Genomic DNA, 15,960 nt, shown 5'->3' on the forward strand with positions numbered 1-15,960 from the left:
CTAAACTGGAAGGAATCAAGGCAGGAATGACAAAGCAAAATTCTGAAAGGTTATTTTTAAGGAACCAACTTGATATAAAGACAGAAGTGGATTCTAAGACAGACACAAAAGTAACAAATGTGAAATGTCTATTTTCCCCCTAGAATAATCTGAATTTTCATGGGATTTGATTCAATAAAGAATATTTAAAAATACAAGTCATAGTTCTTATCACCAAGGAAATTCATAAGATCTACTGCTATTTTAAAGAATACTATAGACGTAGACAAGCATCAAGGTAGGACAGGGAGGCGTGGCAGGTAAGGATGCTCCATATTGCAAATCAGTAGCTGTCAATTCATCTTAAAATATAGATTAAATACGTTATCACAAAACAGTTGCTGCGACAGTGGTGCATAGTTGAAGCGCTTACAACACTGGAACCTCATGACAGTTCCATTCCCTTTGGCAGTGTCCAAAGGCCCTTGCTATGAGGAAATCTCACCCAACAGGCCCAAAGTGTCATAACAAGGCTCTAGCCCATCTTCAAAAAAGAGTAAAACTTGATTCTTATCTTTGGAGATACGGCCTTTCCCTGCTTTCTGATTCCTCTAGCAAAACAAGCATAGATATTCTGGATTCAGTACATTGCTGATTCATTCAGAAACACACACAAAACAGCCAACAAAAAAGGTAAGAGACATTTCGTCAAGCTATAGATAATTAAGAATACATCTTCTGAGTTAAGAAATACGTACAGATATCCAAATGGACAATACTTTTCACAGATTATGAGTCTGCACTTCTTGGGGCGTGGGCGGCACTGACAGATCTCACAGTTGTGGGCATCGGTTAGGAAGCCGAAGGGGCAGTCCAAAGTGCAGCCTCGTTTGAGGCCCGTGCAAAGTTCCTCCCCTGTGAAGACACATGGACAGCACATTTCTTCCAAAGATGAAAGGAACAGAACATTTGACACTTCAATGCCTTCCCCTAATCTTCCAATCTTCCACCGATGTAAATCTCTCAGCTCTACCACAGCATCAGCAATGGTTAAAAATTATGGATTGTGCTATTTCATGGTTATCAAAACGTAACTTCATGTTTTGGTACTAATATACACAATAAAGTCCAACTCTGAAAAACAGATTTCTGATCAAACCACTGATTACCATTTATTATTCAAAATGTGAGAAGTGGAAACTTACATCCCAAATTTCATTATGTATTTTTGCTCCTACTGCATGCCCATGAGAAACACATTCTTAAAGGTTCACACACGTTTACTCTTATGAGTTTTAGATGTTACCACATAATACTGCATACCATATGCAGCATAAAGCATTGCTTACCCTTTCTTTAAAAGGTATATCTCTAATAACATAATACAAAGTGAAATAATCAGTGTTGCAATTAGATATTTTTTTCCCTACCGCTGACAAATATCCAGGTATTTAGATACTTAGTTAACTGACAAAAAAAAAAAAAAAAAATTTATGTGCCAAAGAAATACCTGGATTAATGTTTAACTATCCATTATTTAAAATGTTCAAACTCTCCCCTGTTAGCAGAATCTGGAGTGTTGTTTAACTGTCCTCTGTTAGTCAGTTATAACTTATTATTGTAGAAGGGAAAAAAAGGAACAAAGAAATGGTGGCTGGCACAAGAAACTTCTATTAGCTTAATGGAAGCCTTGTAAATAAATTTTAAAAGGTGTGATGTAGGGCTTACTAGAGTAATATAGGCAACAAAAATGTTAAGGTAAATAAGAAAAGCATGCTTGGTGATGTAACTAAAGCAAATTGAGACGTCTGAATTAAATGCAGAATTTGAAAGATAATCAAATTTAAAGAAGTAGACATGATGATGGCAAAAGTATGGCAATGTTTGATTATAGTTCTGCGTGGACTGGTAAAGTGGGAAGCTGAGACTACTTTTGTTGAAATAATAAATAAATTTTATGTGTATATCCTTTAAGCATAAATATTGTAAATAATGTATAAGTTACTGGGAAAAACAGAACACATTTGTCCCCTCCACACACAAATCTTATAACCTAAAATTAAACCTTAACTACAATTAATAGGTGAAATGGGTTCATATTTTACATAAATATTTTAAGGTAGCATCTTTTGTGAATCTTAGCTGGCAATACTTGCATATTTAATTTGCTATCTTTTAAAAAGGATAATGTGATTTAAAGTATAATTTTCTACTTTGTCATCATCATAAACCTTTCATTACACATATTTAATATAACCTCGTGGGTCTGTATCATATTGTGAAGCAACTGATTACTAATCTGCATCCTTAAAAGTGAAATTCTAAATGGCTCATTTAAAATTTTGTAATTATATGACTTGAAAGGTCATCATTTTTCATCTCTTTCCCATTATTAAGGGAATGACGAAGGAGGGAGAAGACTGTCATAGCCACATTTCTTTCTCTGACACCGAGATCTAAGTTGTGAATCCGTTTTTCTATTGCAAAAATTTTAAGTCTTGAAACCAAGTAGATTATGTTGAGAAACAGATGAACTAACAACACTGTGAGAACATCCCTGGGGATTAAATTCCTTGAAACTCTGAGTCTGAGCACCTTTGTGCCTTTATTTCTCTGGTCCTGTAAAAAAGGAGTTTTTCTATAATTTTTAATCTAGAATGGGCTTCATCCTTAACGAAAGCTGTTGCATCACTAAGTTTAAAAAATTTGATATAAACTAAGTTTGTCTTTACCTCTGCTTTGCAGTGGAAGGGAATTTCAAGCAAAGGCTGCTATGTGTGAACAAAAATACAGGACGTTCATAGACTTCGGACTGGCTGTGACATATTGGGCAGGTTGCCACAATGCTGCCCTGGCTTGGGACTGCTCACTGCCCTGCTATCTCGTTTCTCCTCCCCAGCAGAAGGGAGCTCTAGGGCAGGGACCTATTTTCTTTATTTACACAGTCCAGGTGCTATCACGGTGCTCAGCATGGAGTGAGTGCTCAATAAATACTTGCTGAATGAATGAACCAATCAAGATTCTTGCTATTTACTCCTCTACCCTCATCAAGACTGCCACATTAACAGAAAAATAATGGGATGAAAAAACTTACTGTTAGTACTGAAAATTTTCACAATACTGGCACTTGCTAAACATCTCCAAATACCACCTTCTAGCTTAGAAATAGAGAACATTAAAGATTTCAAGGTATTCCTAGATCCATGTATCAATTATGGATTTTTCTTCAGAGAAGTATAACGTCAAGGCAAACATTTACATAAAGAGCAGAACAGATAGATTAGAAACATCTCATTCATAGATGGGTGGGAGTTTTTAAATTTGGTTGAAAAGTTTTAGTACATCACTGGAGGCAACCACAGAAAGAATGGTGGCTTTATGTTTATAATTTTTCAACATTATGACTTTGTTGTGATCTAAGAATGCTTTCTAATCCAGAGGGGAAAATTACCATTGAAGAGAAAGTGATAAATAATGGCAAAATACAGAGCCTGTGCATTATGGCTGGTCGATAGCAGCTATGCAATAAACTGTTTATTCGGGAGAAAAAAGAAGATGTTTTTGCTCCCAGGGCCAAAATGTGGCCCAACTGTGGGGAGCATCGTTTGTACAACATGTTGTAGTTGAACACCATGGAGCCTGCAAACAGAACACAGGGTAATGGTGCCCCTAGAGTTGTGTTGTGCTTCTCTGCTGCAGGACTTCACACTCTTGGGTTCTGGCAATTCTCAGCAACATGCAAGCAGTTAAAGATACCATGAATACAGTTCCTGAGACTATTAAATAAAGAAGTGCAAGACTGCAAATGGTGGTCCCAATCTTGACCTTGATAAGTGTTTGTTCAGAGTAACAATGAAATGAAAACAGGAGCCTGCCTCCTTGTATATGATGCTGCGACCTTCTTTAGATGTTTGATTCAGATATATGTTTCATGAAAATTATGAAAGGTTTTTTCTCCCTGCTACCATTAATTTTCTATGTCTGCACTGGTTTCTAGTTAAAAGCACTATTAATCCCTAGAATTACAGATTGTTAAAACTGGAAGAGCAGTTACAAATAATGTGATGAAATCCACTTGATTTAAAAATGTAGATGATAAGATGCTTAAAAAGATGGATGCCATTTAATTCACATAGATGTCACTTACTACATATCGTACCTATAGTAAGCTGAAATGTATTATGTATGTTTGACAGCAAACATTTTGGTTAAAAAGGAATGCTACTAACAGCTTGTAACAATGAAGTGTTAGATTTTTAGTAGCTTATCTAAATGATTTTAGTTTTAACTTTTGTTGCTATCATACATTCTTAAGCATTTTCTACCATGTTTCTTTTCTTTATTCTAAGTATGTCTTTGAATAAAGTTTAAATTCTCTATATGCCCTTGATGCATTACTTTGCTTAGCAGTGTTATAAGAAATGTTATTTGTTACAGGTTGAAAAAGAAAAGCTACAGTATGTTCAAATAAAAGAATCCTGTCATATACCTTCCATGTTCTTTTGAAGGACGTGTTTCTACTGGGTTTTGATTTCAACCTTCAAGTGACTGTCTATAATATGCTTGATTATATTGCAATAGCATTACAACATATTAGCATATTACCAATATTACCAACACATTACCAAGGTTAGTCAGGGATAAGGTCCATTTTTAACTTTTTTGTACCCCTAGTTTTTGGTGTATAGTAGGCACTCAATAAATGCTAGATGAATGAAAGAAGGAATGAATGAGCAGACAACAGGCCAGTAACAGGGGAGAAATATTTATTTGGCATTGGTCTTATTTTAAGAAAGAAATATTGATGCCAGTGGTCTATATATACGTCTAACCCCTAACGGAAAACTTGGGTATAAATGGTTAGGGCCATTGCATGTGAAACAGGCTTTGGTGGGATGCAGAAAAATAACATAAAGGAGAGATTTAGACAAAATCCATACTTATCACGTAGCTGCAATGGGAAAAAGAATATACTTAGCTATCCTTCAGTACCAGGGACTTCCTTTTTTCTAAAGCTAGGTGAAAGAGAGTGAGAATATTCGAGGGTTAAAATTAAAAGGCAAAAGGAAAGTTGTTTGTGTGCGCGTCCTCAGAGGACAGGAAGAACTGGAGGCAGGTTGGTGTCGGAACAAAGGAGGGAAACTGGGGGCTTTCCACGTCAGCTAGCTCTAGCTGACTCAGAAATGCATGTTATAAACCAGCTATCGTGTCAACAATTACCATATGTCGGGTAGTAAAGCTAGCTTTGCATTCACTAATTAGTCCTCAAAACAACCCATTACTTTGGTATTATTACCTGCCCTTTACAGATGAGGACACAGAGGCTCTAGGAAATAAAGCAACTTGCCCTGATCACCCAGATACAAGTCAGTATGATGCCAGAGTCTGGGAGGAGAGCTGGGTCCATACAGTCACAAGAATCTGACAACCGAGGATGTGGCAGTTTGATTTAATTTGACTCACCGCCCAAAGATGTCAAATAATCAGGACTGCTAATGGGAGGGGATGAGAGCAGAATGCTCTATGGCTCTGTCATATACTTTCCGTGTACTTTTGTGTATGATATAGACAAAATGACAAATTCCAGCTGACATAAAATGCAATGGTCTCCTGTACATATTTCCTCCTATGTGTTAATGAAATGGAGGTGCAAAGCAGGCAGTATGCATGGATGTTCCTTTTACAAAGCCAGAAAGCAACACTAACACAAAGACAGGCAGAGCAGAATTTTCCTGATAAGTCTCAATTTAAAAAAAGCCGGTCATATGCTTCTGACTTGCTTCAATGACAACTGAGGGAAATTGCTTCTTTGGATTTAACTACAAAGGGCTCATTGTGAATCAGCAGGGGTCTTAGGTAGGTGTGCCCATGTGGCCAAAAGTTCATAATAACAAAGCCCAGGTGAAGATGGTAGGCAGGGTGACTAGGTACAATGAAATCTATATTTTTAGACTTCAAAAAGTTCAGGAAAAAAAAATTAGGTATGCTCCCATGATCAGAAAGGATGTACAGCTCAAGAGATACGAGAAGGATTAAAATATAAACTCTTTGTGATACAATCACCAATTATCTTGGTGTCAAAAAATCAAAGTTGACCATTTAAGCCAACAAATATGGCTGCCAAAGCAGCTCCCTAGTAAACTTGGCTTTCCGAAGGGAGGTATAAAAGGCAGATAGGTGTATAACAGGGACTGGTCCTCCTCTGAACAGAAACAAGTGTAGGAAGGCAGACAGTCCCCGATGGGTGGAGGCTCATGGGAAATTTAAAGGTGTAAACAACCATCATCACAACAACAGTTTGATAACCTCCGTTTCAGCGCCAAGTCCATCCCACAGACAGTGTGATGGTTAACAAGTAACTGAGAAAATCGAATTATGCAACTCCTACTTAGTATCTGTCTTCACCGAAAATATTCTTACAAAAGAAAGCATTGAATGATTAAGGTGAAGAGGAATACAGAGCCCAAGAAAACTGATAAATCAGAAAGTGATCATCTCTCTACATTAAGTAATTCTAACTCTCTGAGTCCAGGGTAATTATACCCAGAGGCTCATGGAGAACCTGCTGATTATAGAAGCACTGTCCATATTTGGAGACATCAGAGGGAATGGAAAGAGATTTCAGAAAACTAAAAGAGGCCAAATGTCATTTCAAAAGGGACAAAGGATTCTAGCACTACAGGAACTAAGCCTGACATTCACAACTGAAAATTCTGCAGAAGGAATGGTTAAACACGGGATATGCGACATTTAGGAAAGAAAGCAGTGAATACCAGGAGCCCAGTATAGGTTCATGAAAAACAACCCATACCCTACTAACTGCGTTTTATGTTTAAAGTAGGGTTTCCAGCAAAGGAATGTTGTAAATAGAATGTATTTTGATTTCAGATAAGATACAGATCAAGAGTTTCAAGATTTCCTTGTGGAGATGGAGCTGATATGTCGTCAGCTGAATAACTCCATAGAAGAAGTGAGGATTACGTTCAAAGTCATTTTGCAGGAAGGCCTTCAGTGCTAACAGGGCTCTCTCCTTGGTTCTATACAATTTAATTTATTTTAGTGCAATGATTTAGATGAGGACATGTAAGTTATGCTTATTTGATATAAGCTGGGAGGCATAGATAAAGTATGAGGTCACATCGTCAAGATTCAAAAATATCCCAACTAGTTGGTGAACGGTTGAAAACTCTCAGGGTAATTTCTGGTTAAATTTGGCCCTGCATTTATATCATTAAAAAAAAAAATCAAACGCTCAAATACAGAACAAATGAGAATCACCTATGTGCCTCTGATGTAAAAAGTACCAACTGGTTCTAGTTGCTTATAACCTCAGTGTTAGCCAACAGTGTATAATCCAGAGAGCAAATGCTCACTTAGACCACACAATAGCACTGCAGTGATCAGACCAAATTCTGCAATACTCTGTTTCTAGGCCACACATTTACATAAGGGCCAAGAAAGTTCTAGAAACTATGTCACCTGGGGAATGACTAAAGATGTTTATTCTGGTAGAAGAATTAGAGGAATTCAAAATCGTTTTAAACATGAAGGGCAATTTTTTTTTCCGGTAAGAAATGCAATATACTGTATCACATTTCAGAGATCATGGCCTGGCGACATGATTGGAATCTACGTGGAAGAGAGCTGGGATCGAGAAAGTGGAGCACATTCTAAAGACTATGGCTGCCACACATGGAATGTGACACCTCTGTGTGAGTGACCTCCTTGTCACTGATGACCCCGGCAAGGGCAGTACTGAGAGCTCCCTGGGTGTTTGGAAACATGTGCTCCAGAGTTCCCAGGGCTTCACCCATGATGCAGCCAGACATCAAGGAGTATCTGAACATAATGAAATGAGGGCAAAAACCGGAATAAAGGAGCAGCTCTTTTTCTCCAAATGACCATGTGTTTATGTTAAATACACTTTTTTTTTTCCTTCTTTCAGGTTGCTAAGGGAATGTCATGAATAGGAATGAAAGAAAAGATATTCAATCACACAATATGCTTTGACAATATTAGGCTCTGAAAAAACACAGTCTTCCGTGTACTCACTGTTTTTGCACTGACAAGTTCGACAACCATTGTGATCAAGTTTGAAACCATAAATGCAGTCCTTCTCTGTCAGGGTGCAGTTTGATGACTCTCCACACGCAGGTGGATCAATTGTGATGTAGGTTGGTTCTAATTAAATAAAGAGAGAAGAAAAAATCAATGAAACATATGATTACCTCTTAGATGCTATTCCATCTTTGAAATCCCACACTATGGTAAGTCACAGGAAAAAACCTAATCAGTAATCTTCATCAAATCCTAGACTTTTATACTTTCATAATGTTGTTAGCCCCTGAAAAAGAAATATTTTTATTTAAACTTTTGAAAATCCAGATGCTCTATTTCTTTACATTTGAGCAATTTATGCATTTTTGGGTACCCTCACCACTACAGAAGCAGACAAGAAAGGTTAAAATGAATTTAAATCGTTATTCTTCTATTTCCTCCTGATGTTTTCTGAGTTTATTTTTTATAACAATCAGGAAACAGCTTCCAGCTGTCAATTATCTCACTCTCCATTTTGCAATACTTCTGAAATCTATGAGCGACTTTTCAAGTTAATAAATCAGATATGTTTCTGAGCCTTTAAAACATCTGAATTTCTTTGACCTTTTATGTGACACTCTCAATTATTACAGATGACATGACAGATCACATCATCTATAGGAGTTTATACTCAGGGCTTCAGGGAGTGGGGGAGACAGACACAAGCATTCGGGAGGAAGAGAGAGCAGCCACCCTGAGATGAGATGCACAGAAGAAACCAAGGCCGGAGGTGATTTTGACCTTCACTGCCATGTTACTAATGAGGAATTGTTCTGGCCTAGAGATTACTGTTACTAAACAGTAATCACACACTTACGTGAAGTGTATTATGCGTCTATATAACATCTGAAGTGCTCTTCGTAAATGCCTTCAAGTTTTGGATCACAATCGGAAAGAGACGGGTGCTGTCATTATCCCTATTTTACGGATGAGGAAATCCAGCATACTGACTTGTCCAAGGTCACAGGGTTTAGTAAGTGGTGGACCCCAGATTCAAACGAGGTGTTCTGGCTCTAGGGTCACACTCTCAGCTTCTATGCAATACAAAGCGCATTGTAATGGTACCTGTTTTGCAGTGATTGATAAGGGACAGTTTATACAATGTCAGACTGTGGAGAGAGTGTTGTCAAAGGGAACAAGGACAGTGACGTATTTACGTAGCCTCTTTTCAACCCAAAGATACTATGAACTTCTTCAGAGTAAGCTGGTTCTCACAATATCTTTGTGAAGTGCTAAGTACAGAATGTCTCTACCTATGTTTTCACAAATGGAAAACATGAGGTGCAGAGAGGGTAAGTGGCTTATCTAAGTTTACATAGCAACCCAGTAGCAGGCTGGGAACAGAACAGAACAGAGGTGCCTGACCTCCTGTCCAACACTCTATCCATTAGTCCACACTGTCTTCGCAAGTTTCACCTCCCGTTACCATGGAAGAGAGACCAAAAATAAGTGTTTTAGGTGCCACTGATAAGATCAAGAGTTCTACATTTTTATCCACCTGCTAAAAGAGGCCAGTGATTCAACTCTTCACAGGTAGTGAGCAACTAGGACTTGTTAAAGAGATGCTTTCATCAGCATTCTCCCAGTGAGAGTACGTATGAAGACGGTGTAGCACATTCTCTATTTTTATTACAGCACAGTTGGCAGAACATCTCCCTGAAATTTTTATCTAAGATTTCCACTGCTGTGAAATTTCTAATTTCTTTCAACGACTAAAGTATCCTTTCTGACAGGTAACTGTAAACATCAAAAAGTGGTTTAGTTTTAGTCAAGTTTTAAGACTTAGTGAATTAAATACAGTAGTGCTGCTTTCCTCCATTCTCTTAAAATTTACTGTAAATATCAGCGGGTTTTAAACCTACAGTCTTTCCTTTATCACTACTCTTGTTACACATCCAAGATAATAATTGTTTCAGCCTTTAGCCATAAGACTGTGGAGGTTTCATCAAAATTATTCTAACCACAAATACAAGATAGAGCAGGGGACCTGGCTCGTGTCTCAGTAAACCATACCACAGATGATCCCATCGAAGGAGGAGTGAGGTCTACGTTCCAGAGAGTTAATAGCAAGGATCAGGGAAGGATTCTAAACTCTTTGTCCAGTGCTTTAGTGCATGGCTTACGGGCAAGGAAATGTCTTGGGCACATCTACGCAGACCCAAAGCTTGTATTCTTTACTGACATTTAAGTTTATGAGAAACTTTTGCCTTCAGAAAGTATACGATGGAAAAATATATATCTCGGCAGATGACACTGAAAATGCATAATAATCACAGGGCAGTATGGGATTTTATTTTCAGTGAATTTTAGGGATTTGTTAAGATAATCAATGGTGATGTGCATGCTATTTTTGGTACATATTATGATTAATGGATGGGATTAGGATTGTGCTCTGTGGCTAGAAAGTAAAAAAAACAAAAAAATTGGGTTGTTTGAGGATCAGAACCACAATACTGACAGTCCCACCCTTTATCCAAATGACTGTATCCGCTAGGTAGCCAGCTCCAGGGGTACGTCAAGCACACATTTCTTTAGCAGAAGAAATATGTTCAACATGTTTCCCTGTAACATTCAGGATAACAGCTTGAGCTAAGTTTAACAAATGGGAAAAAAAATGCATAGAAGGGCTATTTAAGTAGGTGCTGGTTCTACAACGCTGTGTTGTAAATATTTTAGGTAAAACAAGTCCTCCTGGATGTCTTCCAGGCCTCAGATGACGTGGCAGAATGCAAAGAAGCCAAACATTATTCTGTGCCTCTAAAATTAATATTTCCCCATTCATCGATGATGTACATTAGAGGGAAGAAACCGGAAAGTATGTAAGTTTCAAAATCTGACTCCCTCAATACTTATTAAAATAAAACACAGAAAAACTCAACAAAACCAATTTACTCTAAAGCTATTCAACTGCCCCTCAACAGATTAGGCTGAACACAACACTCATCGTGATACATTAAATGTAGACAGAAGTCTAAATTATTTTTAAAAAGCATTTTAACACTAGTCATCTCACTTTATTATGTTAAATAAGTATTCTTTTCCTTTTCAAATACAAAGTGGAACAAATTTTAAAAACTTTTTTTTTTTTTTTTTTTTTTGCAGTACGCGGGCCTCTCACTGTTGTGACCTCTCCCGTTGCAGAGCACAGGCTCCGGACGCACAAGCTCAGCGGCCATGGCTCATGGGCCCAGCCGCTCCGCGGCATGTGGGATCTTCCTGGACCGGGGCACGAACCCATGTCCCCTGCACTGGCAGGCGGACTCTCAACCACTGCGCTACCAGGGAAGCCCAGAAACTTTTTAAGGATAGTGGAGCATGTGTTTGGGGTACTTACTGCTGTTATCCTCTGTCGCTGGAGTAACTGCTGATTTGTAACAGACACATATGCAGGCAACTAGCTGTCTCCTAACATTTTATCTAAAGTCATACATTATGCACTATTCCCTTTCATCATTCTCTCAACATTTTAGTGCTCAGTTTCCTACCATGTGAGGCCATCTCTATTTTAGAATTCTGTAAACTATAAATTGTTTAGCAAAAACACTGACATTATCATAAACGGATCTGAGAATCCGCTTTCAGTCCAGTATATTAATATGTAATCTCAGAACTGGTCCTGTTACTAACATCAGGGCAGTCTTTTGAGAATGAAGTGCTGTGAGTCTACTGAAATTCAATTTCTTATTCTACATAATGAACACCAAAGTGAGACACACTTGATACCATCCTGAATGAGAGTATTTCAAATCAACATTGCATTTACAGTCCTTAGAGAATAACCAAGAGCTGGTTAGACTTTCTGCAGTTTCTATACAAGGAAGTTCTTGGTGGGGGAAGAGGTAAGTTTGAAGAGTCCAGAATCATGGTATCACAGTATGATTGTTTCTAATCCAAATAAGTAAAGGAGCTTGAGGAAGTGTTAGTGAAATCTGTGAAACGTGCACTGTGCTTGTTAGAGCAGCCTGAAATTTGCGTATTGGGAATTGTTATTATCCCACACATTCTTTAGTTTATGCCACAGTGCTCTGAATATGGAATATATCCTGATGGGTCTTGGCCTGAAGACCAGATGATCCTCATTTAAATCCCACTTTTCTGTGCTCTTAGATTACATGGGGGTACAATACTGACATGACATGCTAGAGAGTACATGCTCCTCTAGAAGGATGACGGCGATGCCATGTCCTTGGAGAGTTTGGTGATTATCAGTTGAACAGAGGTCCTGCTAAGACTTTTGGAAACAAATGCATCTGCCTGTTGCTGGAAGCAAAGAAAATGGTCTCTTTTTAAATTGGTTGGGCAGATATGCGTTAGTGGGCCTCTTTCAGAAGAGAGAAATGGTCTTGGATCTCCTTGTTTAGGAGAATGAGAAAATGCTTGCACAAGGATGGATTTGGCGAGGGGAAATTCAATGAAGTACTGCTTACAGTATCACCCTGAAATTCCATCTCATCTTGTATTGAATCAGCTGAGGAATTAAAGAAATACCTTAATGTCCTCCAAAGGAAGAAGGCTTGAAACAGCAGGAATTCATTGTCTTTGGCTACAACTATTTCTAAAGGGAACCCTGGAACCGCTTCTTTGTGGAGAAGAATTCTAGAAATATTTTCTGAGCCTAGAAGCAATAAAGAACAAAAACGGGTGTTTGTTATGTCTATATCCATTTGCTGTTTCCTACCCTGCATCTGGGTGGGAATCTCTACTTTCCTCCACCTGTCCTTTTCCTGAATGATTTTTAAAGACTTTCCAAGTACCTTATACTCTCCGGAAGAGCTATTTTTACAAGAACCCTTGGAATTGTGTCAGGAATGCAGATGTTCAGCACCAATTCTTATCCCAAGTCTTAGAAAACAAAATTCTGGAAAAAAACTATTATAACTTGCAGTAACATAAGCAAACACATATTGGCTCTTTATTTTATGTTTAATTAAAATTAGGGATGGATATTTCTTTCACATTCTAGGAAGCCCAACAAACCCCTTATCAGTAAAAACATTTCCAGGAAAACATTCACGTTTTTCAAGATTTAGAGAACCTCAGACACTAAGTTTCTGAAGAACACCACCAATATTCTACACTGATGTTCAAGTATTTTCTAGAAGCAATTTTATCTGCTTACTGGGGATATTAAGGCACTGTGATCACAATTAATTTGGTCAAGAGTATAAAGTTGAAATGAAAATCATTATTTTAACTCCAAGGCCACATCACTAGACCATAAGGTAACATACATTTCATTATTCAGGGGGTATAAATGTGTTAAGCAAATCTAAGCTCTATACTTTCTTGCTTTTTGTTATTTTACTTTATGGAAAATTTTCCAAAAAGAGGAAAGGAAAGTAAGAAGTTGAAACTCCAATTCAACCTTTTAAGGTGTTGACTTAAAGTTTTAGTATCAGTCCTGTCATCATCATATTGGATATTTCAACATGTTTGGGACAACAACAGAACAAAAAAGAATGTATTTTGACTACCAGTTATTTAAAAATGTGTAATGATAATGTTAATTTGCTTCTAAAACAATGTATATAATCACTGATTTTTATTTTTCAGATATAGCTTAAATGAAAATGTTAATAAATGCTTTTTGGTGTCTAATCTGTATTACTCCACCGAACTCCTCGTTTTGAATTAATACATACAAGGTTCTTCTCATTACCTTGATTACTATGAGCTGTTTATCTTGCAAATAATACTAATCATCTCCATTGACAAATATGTGAAGCACTCTTTCTGATTAGCAACCCTGGGAAGGCTGACAGCCAACTAGTAGCTCCTGAGTATGGGTGGGTGACTCTGGAAAAGTACACTCGTGTAAGGCATACAGAGCCACCGTGCTTAGGACTGTCTGCAGCACTGACTCTGTTAGGAGGGTAATCATTAGCTCTGGTTTCAGACCTCAATCGTCTCTAGGAGTACTGCTGCCTCCCCGTGCTGTGCTCTGGGTGAATGGCACGTCTGGAGGGCCTGGCTGTGGGCAGCAGCTGTCTGCCAGCACCCTAGATTCCTACGAATCGTACAAGTGCATGCACGCGCACACAGACACCCACAAACCAAGGGAAGTTTTTCTGGAAAAATCTCTCTATAGGCAAATTTCTAGAAAGCATAGTGGTTTTTTTTTTTATGGCAGATATGTTCTTAAATTTCTTTTGTAAGTTAAAAAAAATTCATATGGAAGTAATAAGATAAACGAAGCTAATTCCTATCTGTCTCTTATTACTTCTCCTTTTGGGATTTATTAATGGTTCGCATACTTCACGTAGCTTTTCTGTGTAAATTCGCAAGCCTGCTTATTTGATTGCGAGAAACAAAGATGAACAATTATGTTGTCTTTTCAGACCTAATTCAGGCACTCTCTTCCTTAAGATTTCTTGGGTGGGGGTGGGGGTAGGGGGAATGGCTGGACTTGGTTAAGCAATGTGAGTACCTAATAAGTGGGAAAATTCCAAAGCTTCACTTGGTTTATATGGCTAAATATATCAGGCCTCCTTATAGCCCTACAATTACTGGTAGCCTGTCCAGGGCCATAAAACTGGAGATAAAGTTGGCCAAGACAGAACCAAAGGAGATAGCTTATCTGTTTTACTGTGTCTTCATATGTCATTCTGTTACCACAGTTGCTTTTCAAATGTGACCATAACTAGTCAGAAAACCATTCAAATAAATCAGCAAATTGTTAACATAATTGCAGCCTAGGAAAAGGTAAAGATGAAATGTTCCCAAATGAAGCTAGAGGGAAAACTCTATTAATGTAGACAATAAGAAAAAAAAAGTTGAGGATACAAAAATTCCCTAATCTGGAAGTGGGAATTTCCATGGGGTATGAATGTGTATTTAAGAAAGTCTCATGGAGTCCTGGAAAAAACTCTCCTACAGTTGGAATTTTCAAATTCTTTCAGCCACTACACATTTATCCTTTTTTTCCTTTGTATATATTTCTCACAACAACACCTACATCCTTGTAATTTCTCAAGTACTTATCTCAGAGCAGTTTCTTTATTTTGAAATGAATGGTGTGAAAATGTTCCCAAGACTTGTATTATTTTATGGGCAGATAGAGAAGCAATATATTTACTTTAGGCCTATTTATTAACTTTGTATGCTTTTCCAAGGAATCTTGGCTGTCGGTCATATTTTTCTTCCTTTACCAATCTCATGTTTAATAGGAAAAGACAGTACTACGATTATGTGATTATTAAAAGACCACAAAGAGAAAAATTAAAAAAAAATTTTAACAGAGAATGGTGTATCTTTTTCCAGGAATTCAGCTTGAGAGAGCTCACAAAATGACTGGATTCCAAGAATAATCTGGACCTTTTATACTTGTCTTATATTTTATCCTTATATTGTTATTGTTTATTCTCACAGAGACTATATCTTGGTAACCTTTAACTGGGAAGAATGCGCCATATTTATAAGTACACGTGTACATGTGTATCTGCACATTTTAATAGCTACATTCGGCTGGGAGAGGGGTGTCAGATGGTCAGAATTCTGTTATTTCAACCTGCCGCTCTGCGAAATGGCTGACGACCAGCGGGGAAGGATCTTCACATTAGGGGCAATGGTTTGTTCACTGTGTACAACTTCAGCATCTAGCACAGTACTTGGCCCACTGTAGCACTTAATGAATGAACAAAGAGGACAAAAGGACACCTGAGAACTGAAATTCAGGACATATTTTTTTAGAAAGAGCCCCACTCAATATTGTCCCCAACAGGCCGAACCTATAATTTCCTAACTTTTGCAGGATTGGACAGTACGTTCCTTAGGGTCTTCGTCAAGGCAGAAGTCCCTTGCACATAGTAGGTACCCAATAGATGAGCTCCGCTGAAGTAGCAAGCTAGATTTAGAAGGCTGTTGTGAACCTGACACACTGGTAAC

General features: G+C 37.9%; 1 protein-coding gene across 6 annotated transcripts in view; it reads right to left on the reverse strand.

Moving 5' to 3' along the window:
* Window positions 1-15,960, reverse strand: part of CRIM1 (cysteine rich transmembrane BMP regulator 1) — a 208,055-nt gene that overhangs the window by 45,608 nt on the left and 146,487 nt on the right. For all 6 annotated transcript variants that reach the window (XM_079940082.1, XM_079940085.1, XM_079940084.1 and 3 more), the window contains 2 exons: window positions 8,032-8,160; window positions 738-894 (listed from right to left, as the gene is read on the reverse strand). In XM_079940082.1, coding sequence (XP_079796208.1) covers window positions 738-894; window positions 8,032-8,160 — 286 coding nt within the window. The remainder of the gene's footprint in view (window positions 1-737; window positions 895-8,031; window positions 8,161-15,960) is intronic.

The sequence above is a fragment of the Stenella coeruleoalba genome (genome assembly GCF_951394435.1).
Source record: "Stenella coeruleoalba genome assembly, chromosome: 13".
Taxonomy (NCBI): domain Eukaryota; kingdom Metazoa; phylum Chordata; class Mammalia; order Artiodactyla; family Delphinidae; genus Stenella; species Stenella coeruleoalba.